The following is a 24,221-nucleotide window of genomic DNA, read 5'->3' as shown; positions in this document are numbered from 1 at the left end:
GGGATATCCCGGCCATGCTCCCATGTTGACGGCCAAACCCAATATTCACAGCTCCAAGATCTTGCTCTGCATTTGGTGGAACCAGCTCGTGTATTATGAGGTGTTAAAACCAAGTGAAATAATCATAGGCGCTCTTTATCAAACACAATGTGTTGGAGCAGAGCATTGAAAGACAAATGGCCGGAATACTGTGAGAGGCACGATAAAGTGATTTTCGCAGCACAACAACGCTCGACACCATGTGGCAAAAGAGATCAAAACGTACTTGGAAACGTGTAACTGAGAAGTCCTACCTCACCCGTCGTATTCGCTGGATATTGCTCCCTCTGACTATTACCTATATCAATGGCGCATGGCCTAGCTGACCAACACTTGCGATCTTATGAAGAAGTCACAAATTGGATCAGTTAATGGAGTGCTTCAAAAAGATGAACAATTTTTTCGACATGGGATTCATACACTGCCCGAAGGACTGGAGAAAGTAGTGGCCAGCGATTGAAAATACTTTGAATGATAGATGTGTAACCAATTTGTTTCATTAAAGCCTCAAATGCTGCGGGGAAAAAAAAGCAGCAGAAGCAAAGTTGTACACCTAATAGTAAGCTACTCTGGTAATGATAGTTTCAAAGTTGCATACTCGCTACCAACAGCAACAAACATCATTTCTTATATGTGCCACAGTATATGCAAAATAAATGGTAGCAGAATATTTAGAAGTCACATACCTCCAGTTACTTCACACATGGCATCTATTGGAGAGCAGTCACTGGGCACGAGTCCAATATCCCTGTCAATAGCAGGGGTTCCTGCCAGTCTAAGAACAAGTGAAAATAGCCGTTGGTCCCAACGGAATGGTTCCCTTGTCAATTCAGAGCCAGGTATTGGGGAATGCATAGGCAAATTGAACTGTAACAGACATGGAAGTTTCAAATGTATGAAATGAACTAAAATAACCTTCAGCACAAGGAAACTCGATAAGCAGGTTCTGTACATGTAACATTCGCTTTCATTAAAGTAGACACAAAATGAAAACTGTACAGATTTTTTATTTGTGTGAGGACAGGTAGATGGGTGGGGTGTATACTTACATCCTCTTGGACACCACTGTTGTTTGAAAGTTTTCCTCCATCAGTGATGACTACGATCACTGATGGCTCTAAAAAGAAAGGACAACGCCCTTGTCCATATGTATCAATGCCAGTCTGCATTCGATTAATATTCAATACATCAAATGCATGTTTTAAGGCAGCACCCATTGTGGTCATTCCCACACAGTTTAAATTCTTAAGTTCATTCATAAATGTTGCTAAATTTTCCTTCCATCCAGCCTAAGTAAGAAGTAGAAAACAAAATTCATTTTACTTTAACACATATACATCATACAGTTAATTGGCAAAAGCAGTATTATAAATATTTATTTTCTAGTGATAAATGCAATTGTGGTGAAGTGAATACATCTGACCAACTATCCTAACCTCAAAGCACAGTGACATAGCCTATGTTTCTGTATATTTTGAGGTATTTATCAAACAATGGGAACTCCTGGTTAGACGAGCAATAAAAAGCTAAGATAGATTGCTACTCACTGTAAAGGTGACAGGTTGAGTTGCTGATAGAAACAACAAAAACACACTTAAACATAACACCTCATGCACACAGGCCCATCATCTCCAGCAGCTTGGACTGGATTACGTTTTAGTGCAACAGTATAATAGCATTTAATTTTATGATTGTTCTTACTTGCACGTGAGCAATTGAGAAACAGGACACAATACCGAACATTAAAGACTTATCTACAAACCCAGTGTTGTTGAAAATTATTACTTACATCAAAATATCCTATAATTATGTCAATGTACCATATTCCCTCCCATACCACTTTCAATCGGACGGCACAAAAACCATATAAGAAGGGCATGAGGGGGCATGGATGGAGAAAAATAACTCTCCGACAATCAACTAAGGAAGATTTACAGAGGCCCTACTATTGGTGGGAGGATTGGTAGCTAACTCTGAACGTGAATAAATGTAATGTCTTGCTCATATATTGGTGAATAAATCCTCTACTGTCTGATTACACTAGCAGTAACAAGCCATTAGAAACAGTACCAAGTGTAAAGTACTTAGCAGAAACCATTTCGACAGTCCTAAAGAGGAATGACCATAGAAGAACTGTAAGGCTGGGATTCACAATATATTTAGGAAATTAACCCATGAAAGCAGTGCCTTATATAAAACTTAAGACTAGTTCTTCAGTATTGTTTCTTAGCCTGAGAACCTTACAGGGTTGGATTAGCAGGTAAGATGGATGAGATAGAGAAGATCCAAGGAAGAGCCATGTGTTTCGTCACAGGGTGTGAGAAATAACATATTTGGAGTTCAATTATTGGAACTACAGAGTGCAACAAAGTAAGCTTCACCATCGAAACCTGCATGTATTTCAATAACACAGATAACGCAGAATTGCATTCTTCACACACACACACACACACACACACACACACACACACACACACACACACACACAATACCAGTTTCATGGATAAAATAATCCACGGTAATTTACTGATTCTGTGTGTTCAAAAACTTTCGATTCAGTACCACAGGCACCTAAAGAAAATACATTCCTATATGATATCTAACTTTACCGCCCTCCACCCCTACCCTGCTATCCCTCCACATACCTGCCCCAGTCTCCTCCTCACCCCCACCATCCAGATTCAGATAGCTTCTCTCATCATGCACCACTGCTCGCAGTCTGGCCTCAGCAGCCAGAGAATGTGGTATGTGTGTAAAATTCTGTTTAAAGCCTTTTGGCTGAAAGTTTAATTGTTTGACAGTCTTTTGTTGTGCCTATCAGCGATTCAGCATCTCTGCTATATGGTGAGCAACAATCTCACCTTTTCGTAATATTGATATCTAGCCAGTTTTGAGACACAATTTAAAATTTCCTGCTAAAGATGTGCCTATGCGTGTATGATTAATAAGAGTGAATGTGTTATTACTTTTGACAATCAAAACTGATCACCTATCTTCACCCATCCATCTCTTTAGCCCTACGATTTTTTTTAAAACCCACAACATATAAAACACTGATTCACAATTCAGCTATCTTAGATTTGACCAGCAATACGCAGCATGTCGTTCTAAATTTTGGTCTCCAGCTTTTTTTCTTTTTTTCATGCTACAGTTATCCTTTGACTACAGCATCAGCAAGTCACAACTAAAGGCAGTTATTTCATACTAATGTTCGGGAGTGTATGTTTAGTGAACAGACATACGCACTATTGGAACACCCACATAAACTAACAGTAGTGCTAAGAGCAGGTTATAATTCATTGTTAGCATTCCAGGAAACCACTGTTTTGTTTATAAAAGAAACTGCATGCAAAAAATTCCATGGTCTTGCAAGAATACTGCTCAAATCTCTTGGACACACATCAGCTCATTCTAACAAGGGATATCAACCATACACAAACGGTAGTGTGAATGGTTATTTCAAGCTAACAAGCCTCATGACAAAATGACATGTTGATAAATCTAGTAGACACTCAATGAAAAGATACTATACGTGTTTATACAATGGTGATGAATTACATTTGGACTAAATCAGACTTGTCCGTTTGATATTAGATTGTATGTAAAAATTTAACAAATTGTTTAGGGCCCATGTCCTGACTACACCTATACTATGAAAATTGTCAACGGACAGATTAATGAATGAAGGAATACACCTTATTAGAATCTCTTCAAAATCAAGATTTTTATTTCACGTAAAAAACTAAGCACATTCTTTAGCACCATATATAGAGATCATGTTGCCAGCACAAGGAAAATAAAGCTTACAATGAGCAATCATTGTTCAGTTACTACGTTTGTGAATGGTACAAAAGAAACAAACATACAGTAAACAAAGAAGTACCCCACTTATGTTCTTCAAAGGGTACAAGTCTACATGTAAATAAAACTGCCTTGACATTAGTTCCAACACCTATGTTGAAGGTCCATAAACTTTAAACCTTAACGATGGCTAGGCAGTAGCCCATGACATAGTAACAATGTTTACATTTAACAAGTTACGCCTCTGTATATGTCGTACTGCTGATCCCGGATATCTAATTTCATGTTTTTTTTTTAATGGGGTGTGCGTGAAATATACAGGAAAAACAGACAGTTGTTTTATCATTTTATCACAACACTTTAACACTTCAAATTTACATGTGCACACGTTTTATGTTGATAAATGCATACGCCAGTCATTATGGGTTACCAATGTTATAGATTTATTGGAAAAATAACCTAAGATCTAATTATTCCCTAGCAAATAAACCGCAGAGCTTTCTTCTAATGAATACAATCGTTCAAATACAAACACCGATGAAAAAAAAAAAACAATATTTTTTTATGCAAGGAGCGCTGTTGCAATACAAATGACGATTTTTGATGTTTTCCCCGTCTATTATTTGACAGCGAAAACAGACTGTATAATAAACTTAACAACTGCGTTTCGAGCAAAATTTCAATTTGTTTACAGCTGAAAACAACTCCCCTCCGCATCCCAGTGAGAACAAATGCCCATCTCATCTCATTCAATTACAGAGAATATCAACATTCAAAGATGCAATGATACGACAAGTGAGAATACGGATGTCAAGTTGAGTCTGAAAAATTTACACAACATGTACCCACTCATCAAAGGCAAACCACTTTCACATAGAGCAACAGCATGCAAAAAGTAGCGATATCTGATTTTGCTAAGTAATATTATTTTCTTTTTCTTACCTTTATATTGGAAGGCGGTTCTTCAAACGTTAATAGCATGTATCTGTCACCTCTACTTTCTGGAGATCTTTGACGTACCTGGAGACAATAAAATTTACTGAAATTCGAGTTACCGCTACGTGAGGAATAATTTGTTTACAAGGGAAAACGTACCTTAACGAATGTCTCTACAGCGCCTTTAGCAACATCGAGTAAGGTTGGGCGTCCACCTAAATAAGCTCTTTGATTCATAGAAGCTGAGGTATCTATCAAAAAAACTATTATGGTCATTTTACGGAACGTTCTAAGGTGCTCCAAGAGACATCTAAATCAATATTTAAACAGATAAAAAAAACTAAGAGATTTCGCGACACTTCTGTCCTCCCATCACAGCAGCCGACCTGCAGCTGCCTCTCGGAGCAGCTGAAAGCTAAAACGCCACGACGACCTGTACCACGTGACCTTCCTCGCCATGATTGGTTGGTTGATACTGGTTTGTAGATTAACGTTTCGAACAGTGGTTTACAGCATGAAATGATTAATAAGAATAAGATATTGTTCAGACTTTGAATCTACGAACATACAGTCCAATACTCCGAGTACATAATTACCGATCACTTGGGACCTCATAACCTCACAAAACCGACAATAAAAATCTGGAACACATATTTTCCTCTTTAAGAAATAACTTCGTTCCCTTTTTCAGTAAATACAGATCCGTTTTTTCTGTCGTAAACCTTGCCTTGGAGGTGTGTTGACAAGAACCAGTCCTCTAGCATAACACTCAATTCCATCAGGCGAACGAAACGATAAAACAATGATAGCGTACTGACATCCCATAATTCCATTTTTTCTAATGACGTCATAAACAGAAGCACGAAGCGTGAAATTGCGTAAGTGGGTTTGTGTTTGTAAGGTTTGTTATTAATATTTAATTATATAAAGAAAACATACTTCGGTTTTGTTTTGCAGACAGGAACACCTTAACACAGAAACAAATCATATGCTTGGGAAGTGTGGCTCTGATATTCAGATTACTTTTTCTCTATAAAATTTAGCGCTGCGCATGACAGAAACAGAACAAACAAATAGCACGTGGAATTGTTTATATAATCTTAAGGTGATGGGCACCGGGAATAATCTTGCATGAGAGATCCTAAGTGCAAGCAATATTGCTCTTGGCCATACGTCATTGTTATTGTTGAAATTATGTGGAAGGGGCATGTACAATTACAACCTTTCTGTCCGCTCATTGTTAGTAATTCGTACAAATTCAGCCGTTTCAGAAATCGTGGTGAAAATGTCGTCTGGCAGTCCGTCAAAGAAACTGAAAACAACACATGAATCAGTAAACAAGTCAGAATTGAAAAAGTCAACGTCGGATGAACGGACAGAATTTATAGAAAAGATTCGCAACGACAGAGTGAAAGTAAGTACCTAACATAAATGTTTTATAGTCAAGAGGCACGACTTGGTAGCTGTGGAATTCGCTAATGAAGATTTTAGATGTCAAGCATAAGCGCACATTTATGTCTCCAATATGATTCTGAATGGTATGATTTTCAATGTCACAGTACCTGTATGATGAGTTTCATAGAAAGTATTCATTTATGTCCATACTCAGCTTAATATTGTTGCACTTGTATGACGTTATAGTACATAAAGGAAGAGTTTGGCCTACACAGTGTGTTTACAAATGGTGATTGATGCATGTTTATTTATCCTGTCTAAATCTCTCAATTTTGCATGTTTACAGTAGCCTACAAGTATTTTCATAATGCTTAGTTGTTGAGCATTTGTCGTCTTATATGGACACTTTCCTCCACTCCCTTTCTACAACCTTGTACTTTGCACCATTACCAAAGTGACAATTTCTTGGTGCCTCAGGATGTGTCCTATTAGCAATACCTTCTTGTACTCAAGATTTACCATGAATTTCTTTTCTTCCCAATTCGATACAGTACTTCCTCATAAGTTATCAAGTAATCTTCAGTGTTGTTGTGCATGTCAGAATCTTGCCTTATTTTGTCTAAACTGTTTCTCATCCACGTGCCAGTTATGTACAAGGCTACATCCCAGGAAAATACCTCCGAAGAGTGCCTCGTTACACCTAAATTCTCTTTGACTGAAATGCTTTCCATGCTAATATTTTCAGAACTGCTTTCCTATTCTACAAATAAATATTTAAGTTTAGCAAGAAGACTACAACACTTGGTGTTACTTTTGTGGCCTATTTGTATTTTATTCGTTTCTTAACATACATTTAAAGATCATTCGATCATGCTGTATAGGAGAGAGATCAATTTTTAGCCTTATAATATACTTAATTCCCTAACACTACTTTTTACTAGTACAGGTTGATATTGGACATAGTAATATTATTAAATTGATTTTCTTATGATGTAACAGTACATTATGTACAATATTGTATACAATGCTATAATATTAAACAGTCACACTATTCAAATGATAATTTCATCATTCATAAATTCCTCAGTTGAATAGTAGCACGTTTCCACCAGGAGATCATTTAGTTTTCTCTTCAGTCAACCTACCTCAATCCTCAGTACATCTCTACCTGTGAGCTTATTTTAAATTATATATAAAAAACAAAGATCCCAAGACTTACCAAGCGGGAAAGCGCTGGTAGACAGGCACAATAAATAAAACACACACATGGAATTTCTAGCTTTCGCAACCGACGGTTGCTTCTCCAGGAAAGAGGGAAGGAGATGGAAAGACTAAAGGATGTGAGTTTTAAGGGAGAGGGTAAGGAGTCATTCCAATCCCAGGAGCGGAAAGACTTACATTAGGGGGAAAAAAGGACAGGTGTACACTTGCGCACACACACACACATATCCACCGCACATACACAGGCACAAGCAGACATTTGTAAAGGCAAAGAGTTAGGGCAGAGATGTCAGTCGAGGCGGAAGTACAGAGGCAAAGAAGTTGTTGAAAGACAGGTGAGGTATGAGCGGCGGCAACTTGAAATTAGCGGAGGTTGAGGCCTGGCGGATATTGAGAAGAGAGGATATACTGAAGGGCAAGTTCCCATCTCCGGAGTTCGGATAGGTTGGTGTTGGTGGGAAGTATCCCGGACGGTATAACACTGCCAAGATGTGCTGGCCGTGCACCAAGGCATGTTTAGCCACAGGGTGATCCTCATTACCAACAAACACTGTCTGCCTGTGTCCATTCATGCGAATGGACAGTTTGGTGCTGGTCATTCCCACATAGAAAGCATCGCAGTGTAGGCAGGTCAGTTGGTAAATCACGTGGGTGCTTTCACACGTGGCTCTGCCTTTGATCGTGTACACCTTCCAGGTCACAGGACTGGAGTAGGTGGTGGTGTGAGGGTGCATAGGACAGGTTTTACACCGGGGGCGGTTACAAGGGTAGGAGCCAGAGGGTAGGGAAGGTGGTTTGGGGATTTCATAGGGATGAACCAAGAGGTTACGAAGGTTAGGTGGACGGCGGAAAGACACCTGTCCTTTTTTCCCCCTAAGGTAAGTATTTCCGCTCCCGGGATTGGAATGACTCCTTACTCTCTCCCTTAAAACCCACATCCTTTCGTCTTTCCCTCTCCTTCCCTCTTTCCTGAAGAAGCAACCGTCGGTTGCGAAAGCTAGACATTCCGTGTGTGTGTTTGTGTGTTTTATTTTTTGTGCCTGTCTACCGGCGCTTCTTTGTTTTTAATATATTTTTCCCATGTGGAAGTTTCTTTCTATTATATATATGGTTTTCTTCCTTTAGCTCATGGTTACTATATAAAAAGATGGTAATTTCAAATATGTACAATGCAGGGATAGGTAATTTTTTAGGTTCTTGAATAATGGGTGCAGGACATTCTTGGAGGGGCAGCACACATTTTTCTAACTATTCTTTTTTGAACCAGCAGGATTTGTGACATGTAGCTCAAATTTTCCCAAAAATTAAATGATTTCTTATTATGGGTTCAAAGTTACTGTGGTACACCACTTTTCTGCAGGTTATGTCATATAAATTGCAAGGGCATGCCTGTTTAATTTTGTAGTTAAATAATCTAGGCCTATATTTGCTTGCCAGGTTAAATTTTCATCGATGTTTAGCCCCAAGAATTTAATGGACTAAGCTTTGTCCACAACTTGATTTTTATGTACAGTGCTGATGTCACTGATTTTTGATTGTTTGGCTCTAAATTGTGTAAACAGGGTCTTTTAAAAGTTAAGTTTAAGGCCATGTATCTAGGTTGTTTACTGTGTTTATAACACCATCTGGAGTTTCTCCCAAATTTTGTTTTTCAAGGAGTACTGAAGTATCATCAGCAAACATGACTGGCTGGGCATTGGTATTAAGAGGTAAATGATTTATGTAAAAGAGAAACAATATTGGCCCCAAAATTCAGCCTTTAGGTACTCCTTCTGATATTGTATCGCACTGAGATGAATAATTTATGGTATTAGATGTTACGATTACCCTTTGTTTCCTGTTTGTCAGATAAGACCTGAGCCACTGCAGAGCATTTTGTCTGATAACTTACCTGTCTAGTTTATGAAGCAGCATGAAGTAATTCACAGAATCGAATGCCTTCGTAAGGTTGCAGAAGATACCTGCTGCTTTGTTGCTTTAGTCTAGTGATGTGCAGATTTTTTTCAGTGAATTCTTAATAGTACCCGTGCTTTTCCCATTTTGGAACCCATATTGGCTTTTAAGAACAGTACCATGTTTCATAATAAAATTTGTTATCTGGACTGCAGCTATTTTTTTTCAAATTCTTTGGATAGCACTGATAGCACTGGGAGGATAGAGAAGGGGCGGTAATTCCTCATATCCTCTCTTGATCTCTCTTTTTTGTAGTGGTTTTACCTCTGCATACTTAGCACACCAGAGAGGTTGTCTTGCTCAAATGACTGATTTATTATTGAGGACAGAGGGTGTGCTTTTTTATCATATACAAATTGGGATTACAGAAGCACCCGATTTCACCCATGATGTCATCAGTATGGGGGAAATGACCGTTCTGCACATCTCGAATATGGCGCCTATGACGTCACTACTCAAACGTGACAACAAACATGAAAATACATATAAATATAACAATTACATCTCTCAAAAAATATAATCAAACTAATGGGACAGGCGCAGGACATTGGGGGGTTTAGGGTGCGAAGAAGTTAAATATAAACATATAAAAATGCACACAATGATCCCAAAACACACAAGGCGATAACAAAAGAACTGTGAAAAACAATGCAAAATTCCCACACTCCGCTACACCAACAAAATTCACAGGAATTGGTCACTTCCCTTCACCTATATAGCTCATCCGCATTTGATCAGTACCACAACATATAAACCTACAACTACAAAAATTACAATCAGACCGCAACTATCGATACCACAAAACCAACACCTAAAATAACAAAAATTGGAATCCCACTTCCCTTAACCTATATAGGTCAACCACAGCTGACAATACCAAAACACACATATCTATGACGACAAAAATTGGAATCCGACACTTCCCTTAACATATAGAGGTTAACCACAGCTAATGATATCAAAAAACAAACACCTACAACTGCAATAAATAAAACCAAACCCACAACACATCAAAACCCACACAAAACATCACAACTCGGGAACAATAGACCCAAAAAAAACTACTTACCTCAAACAAACTCCTGCACTACACACTAGTTAGCCACCCCAATATCTCTCTCTCTCTCTCTCTCTCTCTCTCTCTCTCACACACACACACACACCTCCCAAACCACCCCAACCTACCAACACCAACCCCCCCCCCTCCCCCACAAAAAAAAAAAATCCATCAAAAAATAAAAACCACAAAATAAATTAAACTCAGTCACACATTACAGCTCAAAAACAACTGCAACAAAAGAGATTCTCTGCAATATAATCATAAATCAAACCCTCAACCCAACCCACCAAAATCCACAACCATTACCCCCACCCCACCCCACCCCTCGCCCACTGCTGCATACAAGACCCTCTTAACCACACTGGCCCATTTTACTAACTGCCTTCAAGTAAAATGTCAAAAATACAATATTCCCCAGGGATGCTCTTCTGCCAGCAGTACTTAGTAAATGAAGTTGCAGGTCTCCCCCCCCCCCCCTCCCCCCATGACTGATTTAACTGCCACCCAAAACACCTCTATTGTTTTGGTACATGCCTCAGTTTCATAATTTTTAACTCTAAAACTATGGTTTACTACTAAATAATCATAACCCACTCCCCAACCCCCTATATGACGTAAAAGCGTCTGACTCTATGGTACTCCCCTCCTCTATATATATATTCCCTCTTAGTACGCCCCTCCAAAACCCTGAGACACAATCCTCGTAACCCCCCCCCCCCTATCCCCGAAATAACAGCCCCCCCACTCATAAAGTAACCGGAGACTTCTCCTTCCCATATGTTCTCTTCCCAAACTGAGATTCGCCTATCTCGACCACCACCCCCGGCCTACCCAACTTATCCCAATACTTCATATATTCCGAACACCCTTTCCTACAAAAAGAAAACCACTCTAAAACCATCCTCTTACTCAATCCAGCATCAAACGCACAAAAATTGATAGAGGATGTGTAGCAAAAACAGTAAGTCATGAAAACAATCTCTCTCGTGGCCAACCTAGAGTTCTAGAACCAGGTGCCCCCTGCGGGTTCGGGGGTTAGAATAGGCCCGCAGTATTCCTGCCTGTCGTAAGAGGCGACTAAAAGGAGTCTCAAACTTTTCGGCCTTATATGATGGTCCCCTGTTGGGTTTGACCTCCATCTCTCAAAATTTTCCGAAGAGCGAGCCAATTGGGGAAGGGCGCCTTACTTGGTGCATTGTGTCCATCTTGCGATCAGACCTTTCGCCATCTTATACACCGTTGAACTGCAGTCCTGTCCACTCTCCATCTCTTGGGCATGACTCTTTTTCTGCGTGCAGATAACACCTTGCACTGTGCAGTGCCTCTTTCTGCACCGACGGCGACCATGGACCACATGTTACCTAACATCCAGCACGGTAGCCAGTCTGTTGTGGTGGGGCCGCCATGTACCCTGTTGGTTGTAGCCCCCTGACAGCACAGGGATCAATCTACTGATGCCTGCGCCGTTAACTCCCCACGTATGCCAAGGAGTAGATGCCTATCCTCCTGGGGTATCGGGACTCCCGGCAATGGCCATCCTGCCAGGTGGCTCTTGCCGTGGCTGGGTGGCGCCCGTGGGGAGGGCCCTTGGTCGGAGTAGGTGGCATCAGGGCGGATACCCGCAATGAAGTGTGGTTCATCGTCACTCGCTGGTGGCCAGCCGCCAGCAGTCTCTAAGTGTTCTCGGGCTCAGTTTAACGCTCAGAAATACGATCCGAAAACGTTCCCCACCCTGGCCACACCGTGGGAGGAACGTAAGTCTCAGGATGGCAGTAGCAGTTATTCGCCCCGCTTCTTAGTTTGTACAAGGGTTGATGGGGAGTCTTTTCTCTCCACAAAGCCTCAGTTCTTCGTTGAGCATTTAGAGGACAAGTTTGGGAAGGTGGAGGGCTTGTCAAAAATGCGCTCTGGGTCAGTCCTGATACAAACGGCATCCTCTGCCCAGTCACGACGGTTACTCGCTTGTGACAAGTTGGGGGATGTTGCCGTTACGATCACACCCCATAAGAGTTTAAATATGGTCCAGGGAGTTATTTACCATAGGGATCTTCTTTTGCAGTCTGATGAAGAGCTGCGCGCCAATTTAGAGCGCCGAGGTGTACATTTCGTCCGGCGCGTTCATCGGGGTCCGAAGGAAAATCAGATTGCTACCGGTGCCTTCATCTTGGCCTTCGAAGGGGATACATTACCGGAAAAATTCAAGGTGATGATCTACCGATGTGACGTTAAGCCCTATATCCCTCCCCCGATGCGGTGCTTTAAGTGCTGGAAGTTCGGCCATATGTCTTCTCGCTGCACTTCCAGCCTCACATGTCGAGATTGCGGACGCCCATCACATCCCAGTACTCCATGTGCCCCGCCTCCCATCTGTGTCAACTGCGGGGAGCACCATTCAACTTGCTCGCCAGACTGCCGAATTTTCCAGAAAGAGCGTAAAATCATGGAATACAAGACCCTGGACCGACTAACCTATACTGAGGCCAAGAGGAAATACGACCGACTCCATCCTGTGAGAATGACATCTTCCTACGCTGCTGCTACAACACCTGTGCTAGCCCGTCTGTTTCTCCAATTGTGACCGGATCGACGAGTAGTACAACTCCTCCTGCCCCCTCGCCAGTGGGGGCGCTCTACCCACCGGGTTGCTCCCGCGCCACCTACCTCAGGAGCAACACCATCCCACCCATCGGGGACGTCCGTCCCCACTTCTAAGCCGGAGAAGTGTCCAACTTCTTCAGCTTCTCACGCTTGCAAGGGGTCTCTTGAGTCCCTCTCTCCCCAGGTTTCCGCCAGCGAGAAGCCTGACGACCGACAATGGCGTAAGTGCCCGCAATCAGCTGGTCTTAGGGCTTCACGATCCTCCTCCGTCCCGGAGACTGAATCGGTGAAGCCCTCCCAGCCGGTGCGACCCAAGGAACGGCGTGAGAAACCCAAGAAGAGCTCTCAGCCCAAGGAACTCTCGGTGGCAGCCATCCCACCGCAACCTTCCAGCAATGCGTCTGAGGATATCGGTGGTGATTCTGGCGTCCGCTGAGGACCTCGATCTCGCCGGTCCATCAGACGCCATGGAAAGCACTATCACAGGTGCTAAATTGGAGGCAGCAGGTGACCCAGCGGCGTAATCTCCCTTCCCAGTCCCGTCAAGCCTTTCTCAGCCATGGACAACACCATCCTCCAGTGGAACTGCAGCGGTTTCTTTCACCATCTAGCTGAGCTCCGCCAACTTATCAGCCTTCACCCTTTCCTTTGCATTGCTCTGCAGGAAACTTGGTTTCCGGCAATGCGAACCCCCACCCTCCGTGGCTATCGGGGTTATAAGAACCGGGTGGCTTATGAAAGGGTGTCTAGTGGCGTCTGCATCTATGTCCTGAACTCTCTTCACAGCGAGTCTGTACCTCTCCACACACCTTTAGAGGCTGTCGCTGTTCGGGTGTGGACGCCACAGGCTGTTACCGTCTGCAGTCTTTACCTTCCACCGGATGGTGATGTCGCGCAGCGTGTCCTGGCTGCTCTGATAGCCCAATTGCCTCCACCTTTCCTGTTACTGGGCGACTTCAACGCCCATAACCATCTGTGGGGTGGGTCAGTGGCAACAGGTCGAGGCACCATCGTTGAGCATTTATTGGCGCAGCTCGATCTCTCGATCTTAAATGATGGTGCCTTCACACACTTCAGTGTGGCGCATGGCACATACTCCGCCATTGATCTTTCCATCTGTAGCCCTAGCCTCTTGCCGTCTGTCCAATGGAGAGTGCATGACAACCTGTGTGGTAGTGACCACTTTCCGATCTTTCTGTCACTGCCATAGCGTCAGTCTTCTGGGCGCCCTAGCAGATGGGCTTTGAATCAGGCTGACTGGGACTTGTTCTTCTCCACTGCCGCACTGCATCGTTACTGCCGCCGAACCTGCCATTCCCCGTTCTTCTGGGTCCCCTCGGCGGCGGACTGTGCCTTGGTGGTCGCTTGAGATCGCTGAAGCGATTAAAGCTCGCCGGCGGGCGCTCCAGCGTCACAAGCGACATCCCTCAATCGACCACCTTATCGCATTCAAACGGCTGCGTGCGCGAGCCCGCTGCATTATCCGCCAACGCAAGCAGGAGTGCTGGGAGCGGTATGTGTCCACCATTGGCCTCCATGTCACCCCATCGCAGGTCTGGGCCAAGATTCGCCGCCTCTATGGCTATCGGACCCCTGTCAGTGTCCCTGCGCTCTCACTGAATGGAGCAGTTTGTACTGACTCCGACGTCATTGCAAACCGCTTGGCAGAGCACTTTCCTAAGACTTCCGCTTCTGCCAACTACCCCTTGGGCTTCCGCTCCATTAAGGAGCGGATAGAACGTCGGAGTCTTTCTTTTCGCACTCACCATCCTGAATTGTACAATGTTCCATTCAGTGAGTGGGAATTTCGAAGTGCCCTCGCCGCTTGTCCTGATACTGCTCCTGGGCCAGATAGCATCCACTCTCAGATGCTGAAACACCTTTCAGTGGACTGCCAACGATGCCTCCTCGATCTTTACAACCGCATTTGGGTCGAGGGTGAGTTTCCGTCGCAATGGCGGGAAAGTCTTGTTGTCCCCATTCTGAAACCAGGGAAGAACCCTTTGGAGGTGGACAGCTACCGTCCCATTAGCCTCACCAACGTTCTTTGCAAGTTGCTTGAACGGATGGTGAGCCGGCGCTTGAATTGGGTACTGGAGTCTCGGGGCCTTCTGGCTCCATCTCAGGGTGGGTTCCGTAAAGGCCGATCCGCCACCGACAATCTGGTGAGCCTGGAGTCGGCCATCCGTAGTGCCTTTGCCCGTCGTCAGCATCTGGTCGCTGTCTTTTTCGACATGCGGAAGGCGTATGATACGACATGGCGTCATCACATCCTTTCTACGCTTCATGGATGGGGCCTTCGGGGCCCTCTGCCGATCTATATCCGCAATTTTCTGTCGTATCGTACCTTCCGCGTGCACCTCGCGGCCTCATATAGTTCCTCCCAAGTCCAGGAGAATGGTGTGCCATAGGGTTCTGTTCTAAGTGTCTGTCTGTTTTTAATAGCCATTAACGGGCTCGCTGCAGCTACGGGACATTCTGTCTCCGCTTCGCTGTATGCTGACGACTTCTGCCTTTACTACAGCTCTATTGGTATTGTAGCTGCTGAACGTCAGCTACAGGGCGCAATCCGCAAGGCGCAGTCTTGGGCTGTAACGCATGGTTTTCAGTTTTCGGCAGCCAAGACCTGCGTTATGCATTTCTGCCGGCAACGCACTGTTCACCCGGAGCCGCGGCTTTATCTTGACGGCGAGCTTCTTTCAGTGGTGGAATCACATAGGTTTTTGGGGGTGGTTTTTGATGCCCGGTTGACTTGGCTGCCTCATATTCGGCAGCTTAAACAGGCGTGTTGGCAGCATCTAAATGCTCTGCGATGCCTGAGCCACACCAGGTGGGGCGCCGACCGATCTACTCTCCTACGGCTTTACCAGGCGTTGATCCAGTCCCGTCTGGACTATGGGAGTCTGGCTTATGGCTCAGCATCCCCATCTGCGTTGCGGCTGCTGGACCCAATCCTCCACAGCGGGATACGCCTTGCCACTGGTGCCTTCCGGACCAGCCATGTGGACAGCATACTTGAGGAGGCAGGTGTCCCTCCACTGCGGTTACGACGCCAACAATTACTGGCTGCTTATTCTACCAATGTTTTTAGCTCGCCTGGGCATCCAAATTATCGTGTCCTGTTCCCGCAGTCAGTCGTCCGTCTGCCAGAACGTCGGCCCCGGTCGGGTTGTCTGATCGCCGTACGCGTCAAACAGCTTCTCTACGGGCTTGGGTGTTTCCCTGTACCACCTCCTTTCCGGGCCCCTCTGCGTACAGCCCCATGGTGTGTGCCTCGCCATTGCCTTCGGCTCGACTTGGCACAGGGCCCGAAGTCCCTCCGGTGGCCTTGCGACGCCGCTTTTATTCCATCCTGGCCACGTATCAGGGCTCTGGCGTTGTCTATACCGACGGTTTGATGGTTGCTGGTCGTGTCGGTTATGCACTAACTCTAGGGGACCATTCTGAACAACGTTCGTAGCCGGCTGGCTGCAGTGTTTACACTGCTGAGCTGGTCGCCATCTTTCGTGCCCTAGAGTATATCCGCTCCTGCTCAGGTGAGTCCTTCGTTATCTGTAGCGATTCCCTGAGCGGTTTACGAGCTTTCGACCAGTGTTTCCCTCGTTCTCGTCTGGTGATGGCTATCCAGGAGTCCCTGCATACTCTTGCCCGTTGCGGCAGATCTGTGGTCTTCGTTTGGACCCTGGGCCATGTTGGGATACCCGGAAATGAAACTGTTGACCGCCTGGTGAAAGAGGCCACTAGTGCACCATCTCTGGAGATTGGCCTCCCGGCGACTGATTTGCGGGCACTATTACGCCGCAAAGTTTTCGATTTATGGGACACTGATTGGCGCAACCTGCCCGTGCCAAACAAACTCCGCCGTATCAAGGAGACGACTACTGTGTGGCGGTCATCCATGCGAGCCAACCGCAGGGTATCAGTCGTCCTTTGTCGGCTCCGCATTGCCCACACCCGACTCATGCACAGTTATTTACTGTGTCGTGAGGATCCCCCGCTTTGTCGTTGTGGGGCGTCCTTGATGGTGGTCCATATTCTGTTGGAGTGCGCCCTTTTAACTGTGCTCAGGCAGACATTTGCGCTGCCTGATACGCTCTCTGCGCTTTTATCTGACGACTCTTCCATAGCGGACATAGTTCTGCGTTTTATTCGGGCAGGGGGATTTTATCGTTTAATGTAAGTGTGTGTTTTTGTGTGATTCTGGCCTATGGCTACGATTTGTCTGATTTTTTTTTTTTCTCCGGTGGTTGGCTTTTCCCTTTTTGTTTGTATGGTCGGCCAAAAACCGTCACACTGTATGATTTTAGTTCGTCTTGTCTGGTCTTTGTCTACGTTTCTCTTGTTCTGTGTCGTCTGTCTTATCGTCTGTTGCTTGTTTTTTTCTCTGTGGGTGTTTTGAGTATTTGGAAAAAGGGACCGATGACCGTGGCAGTCTGGTCCCTTTAACCCCCACAAACCAACCAACCATCTAGAACCAGGTACTGTGTCTGATGGAGGTGCCGGAACTCTCGCCAACCTCATATTTTCCCTGCACACTTTACATTTTACAGTCTCTACTAACAGTCTGAACATCTGGAGAAACCTGATCAAACACATCATGTCCTTGTTCATCTCCACACGCAACCTTGTGCCATTGTATTTCATAGTCATATCTGTATCTAACAAAAGAAGCCACACAAATTATACGTTTCACTGTACCCCAAACAGCAAATCAATAACAACTATTGAAAAGCAACCAACTGATAAACTAGACGGAATGCCGTAATACAACAAGACGATATGTACAAACACATAAGCTTAACTCTGCATCATAATGACGTCGCACACCACATGTCACTGGTCAAAGCAGACAGGTGGGATCGGACACCCCATTGACCTTACAAATTTAATTGCTTTTGGTGGGTATTTGATCCCACCCTGCAGAAATTTTTTTTGGACAAAATAGCCTTTTTTACACCTTTGGCTGAGACTTAACAAAATGCACAAGGGGACACTATTCTGGTCCAGGCCAAATAAATTCACACTGTTTTGATAAGTGGTCGCATTTACATCAGATTTTGTTGCATTTATGAAAAACTTATTAAAACATTGAGCTATTGGAGCAGGGTTTGAAGTAGTATCGATGTTTTGTTTGATTTTTGAAATTTCATGTTGATTAATTGTTGTACCTAATTCTGATTTATTATGTCCTAAAATGATCTTTTCTTTTGGCAGTTTATTAGCACTTTTAAATACAACTTACACACTAGATATTTTTAAGTCTGCAGTAATCCAGTTTAGTTTACTTTTAACGTTTTGGTGCCAGATCCTAGGTGAGAATGATTCATTGTATTCCTCTATAAAACTTCTTAGAAAAGTATCAAAGTTCTCAGTACTTGATACACTATTATTTATGGGCTATTTCACTGCATCTACCTTGTCACGGAATAGGTTCAAGTTATTTTTACTAAAGTCCCTTTTCATAAAACCTTTCTAAACTTTTGGTTTATTATTTTTTTCTGGCAGCTGAATAAACAATTCAGAATGGTCAGTAATTGCTAAGTCTAAATAGGACTTGTTTTCATTATCGAACACAGTTTGTTAAGATGTTGTCTATACAAGAACTGAATTGACATTTTCTGTAGTGCATTCATAAAAATTTATTTTAAAACCAGAGTTCTGAATTATGTCAACATACTGTTATGAGCCACTGTCTTGACCTAATCACATTTACATTAACATCAGCCGCTATGATGATACTTTTCCTCCTTTCTTTCTTAAGTTTATCAAGAAGATACTGGAGTTTGGGCAAGAAAGTTTTAGTTACAGCACTTCCTGGGATTCTGTAAATTGACATGACTGTTGTGTTCATGTCTTTTACTTCAATACAACTATTTTCAAAGGAGCACTCCTCATTTAAATAATCAAAATCTGTTTTTATTTCATATGTATTGAGAAATATGCATGAGTCCCCATGGGACCTTTCTTTTCCCCAGAAGGTGCTTGCTATGTTGAAATGTTCCAGTTTATCTACAGTTTTATGGAGTCACTAGTTAACCAATGCTCATTTCCTTCGATTGCAGATAATTTGCAGTTTTTCAATTTTAATACTATCTGCCTTCAGACCATTTATATTCCAATGCATTAAATTTTTTTTCACTTTCCTTTAAGCACAGATTTTGTAACAATGTTATGACAAGGAAAGTTGCTATTCACCATATAGTGGAAATGCTGAGTCGCAGATAGGCACAACAAAGAGCTTCACACTTAAAGCTTTCGCTAATGGCCTTTGTCAACAACACACACACACACACACACACACACACACACACACACACACACACACACACACACACACACACACACAAAGTACAATCTCGGGCAACTGTAAGCACACTGTGAGCAGCAGCACCAGTGCATGATGTGAGTGGTGACGGGGTGGAGATAAGGAGGAGGCTGGGGTGGTGAGGGGGTCAGATAGTATGGTGGGGATGGTGGACAGTAAAATGCTACAGGTTAGGCAGAGGGCGGGGGAATGTTGGGGGGGGGGGGGGGGGGAGGAGAGGACTGGGTGTGGTGGCAGTGGAATGACGGCTGTGTAGTGCTGGAATGGGAGCAGGGAAGGGGCTGGATGGTTGAGGACAGCAACTAATGAAGGTTGAGGACAGGAGGGTTATAGGAATATAGGATGTATTCCAGGGAAAGTTCTCACCAGCACAATTCAGAAAAGCTGGTGTTGGTGGGAAGGATCCATATGGCACAGGCAGTGAAGCAGTCATTGGAATGATGCGACTCAGCATCTCTGCTGTATAGTGAGTAGCAATTTTCCTTCTCATAATATTGTTACATTTCATCCTGGATTTTTCCATTATTTGTTAAGTGCAGATTTTCATAGATTTCTTACCTCAGTATTTTCTTCACACCAGTTAATAATAATAATAAAAAAAATCCTTCGAATGGGCTGGTGGTGAGGCTCTTCTCTTGTTAAGGAGACAGGTGCCTCCTGTTGCCTCTGTTATTGGTGTACTTTCCATTATGCGTTGCTTTTTTTTCCTTTGGCTCACTTCATTAGACATAGCAACTGGTGCTGGCTTTTTTCCTCACTTATTTCCACTGGAGAGGCTGGAACTGCTGCTGCTGTTTTTAGGGTACTAGCATAACTTTTCCTGCGACATATTCCTTCTATGGTATCTGCTGTTGACTCTATATGTACTGTCAATCTCTGAGTGATCTGTTGGTTCTGTTTTTGAGGTTTGGGATACATCACTACACTTGTATGAAACTGTTTAGCATTTTGTGGAACTCTTGTATGTTTCTGAGATAGAGGAATGGCAGTTGCAACTAAATGTGTCGTGAATAGTCTTCATAATTGTCATGATTTTATTACAGATGGCAATTTTTCCTCTACCATTAAGATGAAGACCATGTCTGATGAAGAGATCACTGTGCCTATCCCCTGTGCGGGGAAAGAATGTTTTCTGGAAGGATCTACAGATTTTATTGTACTGTCTCTTTGTTTACACAGGAGAAATTTTGAAGGTCAAATCTGTGCGGGATTCCTACCACTATCGTTTGATTTTCCAATAACATTATTGTTTTTCTTAGGCATCTTTTAGCTCCTTTAAGATCCTTTTATGAACGTCATTTGCACATGCTATTAGAACTGTGCAATGTTTGTTATTGGAGCAGTTCTTGATGATTTCACATATAGGCACTCCTGATTTAACGAGACTGGTGGTGTTAACATGATGATCAAATTTTAAGATGTTTGTGACTCCTCTACCATGACTGTCAGAGTATATACAGATTCACTGTTATTCATCAGATCTTCACATAGTGTTTCATTGTCACTACTAATTGCTTTTGTCTTGTTTACTGCACGTATAGTGAATGAATGTTTATTCACTGCATCTAGTGATGGGAGTGATTGAACTGAATTTTATTTGATCCTGTAAGATTACATTGTGTACAGTAAATGTATGTGTAAGATAGGACATGTCAAAGTATTGATATTCATTATCACTTATTTTTCTACACCTTTAGCTTACATTTTTACATAATTGATAGTGAATAACAATATATACAAATTTAACGGTATAAGTATTCTGAAACACTATAAAACTCTTTTTCAATGAGATAGTCTTTAAGTTTCTTTGGAAAGTCATTGTCAGGTACACTATCTTGCAGGTTTTTAGGCAGACTTCTTAGTAGTCTGATACCGGAGTACTGGGGTCCTTTTTCTAGCATTGCCAGTCGGTGGAGTATGCTCCGTATTTCATTCTTCCTTCTTGTATTGTGGGTGTACGCTAGTGTTTGTAATCCAGTCCTCACTATTTTTCTGTTCTGTGTTGCTCTTGTATTTATTATTTACCTCCATTATTAATTTGCTGTTATGAATAATCTTTGAATTTGTTTTAATTGGCAGCACATGATGGTTCGTCTATTAGGAATGGGATATAAAGTTTTTTTGTACTCACTGATCTGAGACACCTCATCATTTGTTGACTTCACAGAAGTTTGAGTAATGTCCCTTAGCAAATCTTCAAGCATTTTCATGTAACTTTTTGAGTCCATTAATTTACTTAGGAGTGATTCTGTCACATAAAGTTCTATTCCTTCGATGCCCATTTGAACTGCTGATTCATGACCGGTACATTTTCCTCCACAATCGCACACTATTTTCTCTTTGTCCACTCGCGAGAAACTTTTGGAATGATACAGTTTCTGGAATGTTGGGCATTATTCAGATTCCTTTACCACACTTTTGCAACATAAAAGACAGTTAGTACTTATAAAATTATCATTGAATGCGGACCAATTTGCCACAACCTGTATAACTACCTCCATATTGCGATTCTGTGCTATGCTACTACTTCAGACCAGCTTTAAATACATATAATGGATGGTTTCCTCATTGGTCATTCCATGAAAATTCAAAAGGCTTAATGTATAATTCCTGAAGGTACACAGTACTTCACATTATACAATACTTCCCATCATAATGTTACATATTAATTACATTTCTGCTGAAAAAACAACTGTCAAATATTTACTCAAATAGTAGAAGAAACTGATAACTTTTGGTACATTATATTTTGTTACAAAAATTTTCTTTTCAATAAATTGTATATACACCTCCAAAGAAGTATTGTTAAATCTGTAACAAATTAAATGGAAAACTTTGCCCTACAACCATAATTTTATATTTGATAAAACAAAAATTGTAGTAACTACTTTTTGATTTGCTATGACTTGCAAAAATTCTGATGGAAAAAACTATTTTATAGCATATCACAGTTGCCAAAAATGCTTTTACACGTGTAACATTCGATTTTTTGCTAATGAAAAATAGGAATTCCAAAACATTTTTCAAAAAGATATTTGGCCCATTCCAGAAATGTGGAAATGTAATGCAGTATGAAGAATTCCTAAACTCATTGCTTCATTGCTCAGCAAAACTCATCAGCTGGTATCAGTGGAATAATGAGAGAGGAAGAGTAGTTAGTGGTGCAAGAGGGTTCTATAGATAATGTTGCAGAACAGATTAGCAATTTTCCTTATCCACTGTTTTATCAGAAATAAGGAAAATCCCTTCTTTGAAACGATAAAAGCTGGAAATGGTCTGATTAACATTTGTGTTCTCCAAATTGATTTCAGTGAGATGTTTACTATTGGGGTCATTCCGTGCAAAGTGGTCTACAGGTTCTTGCATGACCATAATGGATTTTGATAAAATTTGTATGAACATTTGCTCATGTTCCCAATAGACATTGGTAGAATTTCGTGGCAACCAGTTTTATACATGCAGAAATACAGCCATAGCAATTCAATATATGGGAAGATACAGCTATTTCTTTGATCCCGTACTGTATGCGAAAACAAAGTTGACACTGTTGAAAGGTGCAGAGCAAGTAAAATATAATGTTTACTGTATGTGCTTAAAAGAATAGTGCTTAACGTCTAAGAGTTTATATAAAAATAAAATATATCTATAAGGTAGCTTGACATATAAAGTGTGTATCGTGTTTTTTACTTCGTGTCCATGTATGTGTGTTATTACATTCTCATAAAGTTACAATAAAATTAAGATAAAAATCACAGCAGGTTATGGGTCCAGAGCAATAAGAAAATACAAAAGCTAAAAATGGAAGGTATGAATAAGGAAGAAAAACAGTTAATGATAGTTAAAGATGTTTCAAGAAAACGAAGAATTTTGTGATATACAAGTGCTTAAAGGTAGTAGAACATTCAATCTGTGGCACGTTGAAATTATATTATTATTTAATGCGCAAGACCTGTGTGATATTGTGGATGGAACTGAAACACTGGAAAATTGCAAAACTTTAGAAAAACAGAAAAATGGCAGAAAATGGACGCTAAGGCAAAACATTTTATAATGAGAACAATTGATAAAAAGGTAAAGCCACATGTATTGTGAAACTTCCAAGGCAATGTATGATGAACTTAAAGCAATTTATAAAAGAGATGCGTCTCAAAGAACTCGGCAGTTGCTTCAAGAATTTTATAGTTTCAAGTACGATAAAACCAGAGACATATAAGTGCACTACAGAATATAGTATTTGAACAGAATCATCTCCAGTCAGAAAAGATGACAGATATTGTGATCATACCCAAGTTATTGTCTATTTTGCCAGAAGAATACAAACACTGTTCTTCAGCGTGGGATTTGTCACCCAGCGGTGAGAAGACTATGGAAAATCTAATTGCAGGGCTTATAAGAGAAGAGGAATGACTGAAAAACAATAATCAAGAAAAGAGTGCCTTTGATGTTGTGTTTAACAAAAATAAAAGATATAATTTGTAAAAATTGTGGTGGTTGTGGACATTTTGCAAGAGAATGCAGGAAGCCTAAGAAGAAAGAACACTATTCTATATGCAAGAGGAATAATCACAAAGAAGAAGAGTGTTACTTTAAAAATAAAAATAAAATTCAGTTTGCACTTTGTAGGCATAGGAGATCTAGTCACTTAAGAAAACAAGAAAGAAGACATTGATGAAGAAAAGAAGATGGAATACACTGCACATATTGCATATGAATGTAACAAAGGAAAGATTTCACAAGAAGCCAATGACAAAGAAGATATGGTCATGGTTGTTGATAGTGCATGTATAGGAGATTTGTGTAATGAAGTGGACAAGTTAACAAATGTGAGACATTATGATAGTATTGTAAAAGTTTCCAAACAAGGTGGATCAATGAAAATAGTTGCAACAGGAA

General features: G+C 42.0%; 2 protein-coding genes across 8 annotated transcripts in view; one reads left to right on the top strand and one right to left on the bottom strand.

The window, feature by feature from the left end:
• LOC126273091 (integrator complex subunit 6-like) overlaps positions 1–5,552 on the bottom strand; it is a 30,394-nt gene extending 24,842 nt beyond the window's left edge. The window contains exons 1-4 of the mRNA XM_049976519.1: positions 4,936–5,552; positions 4,783–4,860; positions 1,089–1,328; positions 726–906 (exon numbers count right to left, since the gene is read on the bottom strand). Of these exons, the coding sequence (XP_049832476.1) occupies positions 726–906; positions 1,089–1,328; positions 4,783–4,860; positions 4,936–5,052 (616 nt within the window). The 5' untranslated portion in view covers positions 5,053–5,552. The remainder of the gene's footprint in view (positions 1–725; positions 907–1,088; positions 1,329–4,782; positions 4,861–4,935) is intronic.
• Positions 5,553–5,572: 20 nt separating this feature from the next.
• LOC126273100 (deoxyribodipyrimidine photo-lyase) overlaps positions 5,573–24,221 on the top strand; it is a 102,469-nt gene continuing 83,820 nt past the window's right edge. For 4 of the 7 annotated variants that reach the window (XR_007549305.1, XM_049976530.1, XM_049976554.1 and 1 more), the window contains exons 1-2: positions 5,583–5,654; positions 5,734–6,190. Coding sequence is in view for 6 of the 7 variants with exons in the window: in XM_049976530.1 (XP_049832487.1) it covers positions 5,984–6,190 (207 nt within the window). In the remaining variant the exon portion in view is untranslated. Of the gene's footprint in view, positions 5,678–5,733; positions 6,191–24,221 lie in introns of all 7 variants that reach the window. The other 3 variants (XM_049976570.1, XM_049976579.1, XM_049976563.1) reach the window with 2 other exon arrangements.

Source organism: Schistocerca gregaria, chromosome 1 (assembly GCF_023897955.1).
Source record: "Schistocerca gregaria isolate iqSchGreg1 chromosome 1, iqSchGreg1.2, whole genome shotgun sequence".
Lineage (NCBI taxonomy): Eukaryota > Metazoa > Arthropoda > Insecta > Orthoptera > Acrididae > Schistocerca > Schistocerca gregaria.
Note: the sequence above shows the minus strand (reverse complement) of the source record. Positions and strands in the feature narration are given on the sequence as shown.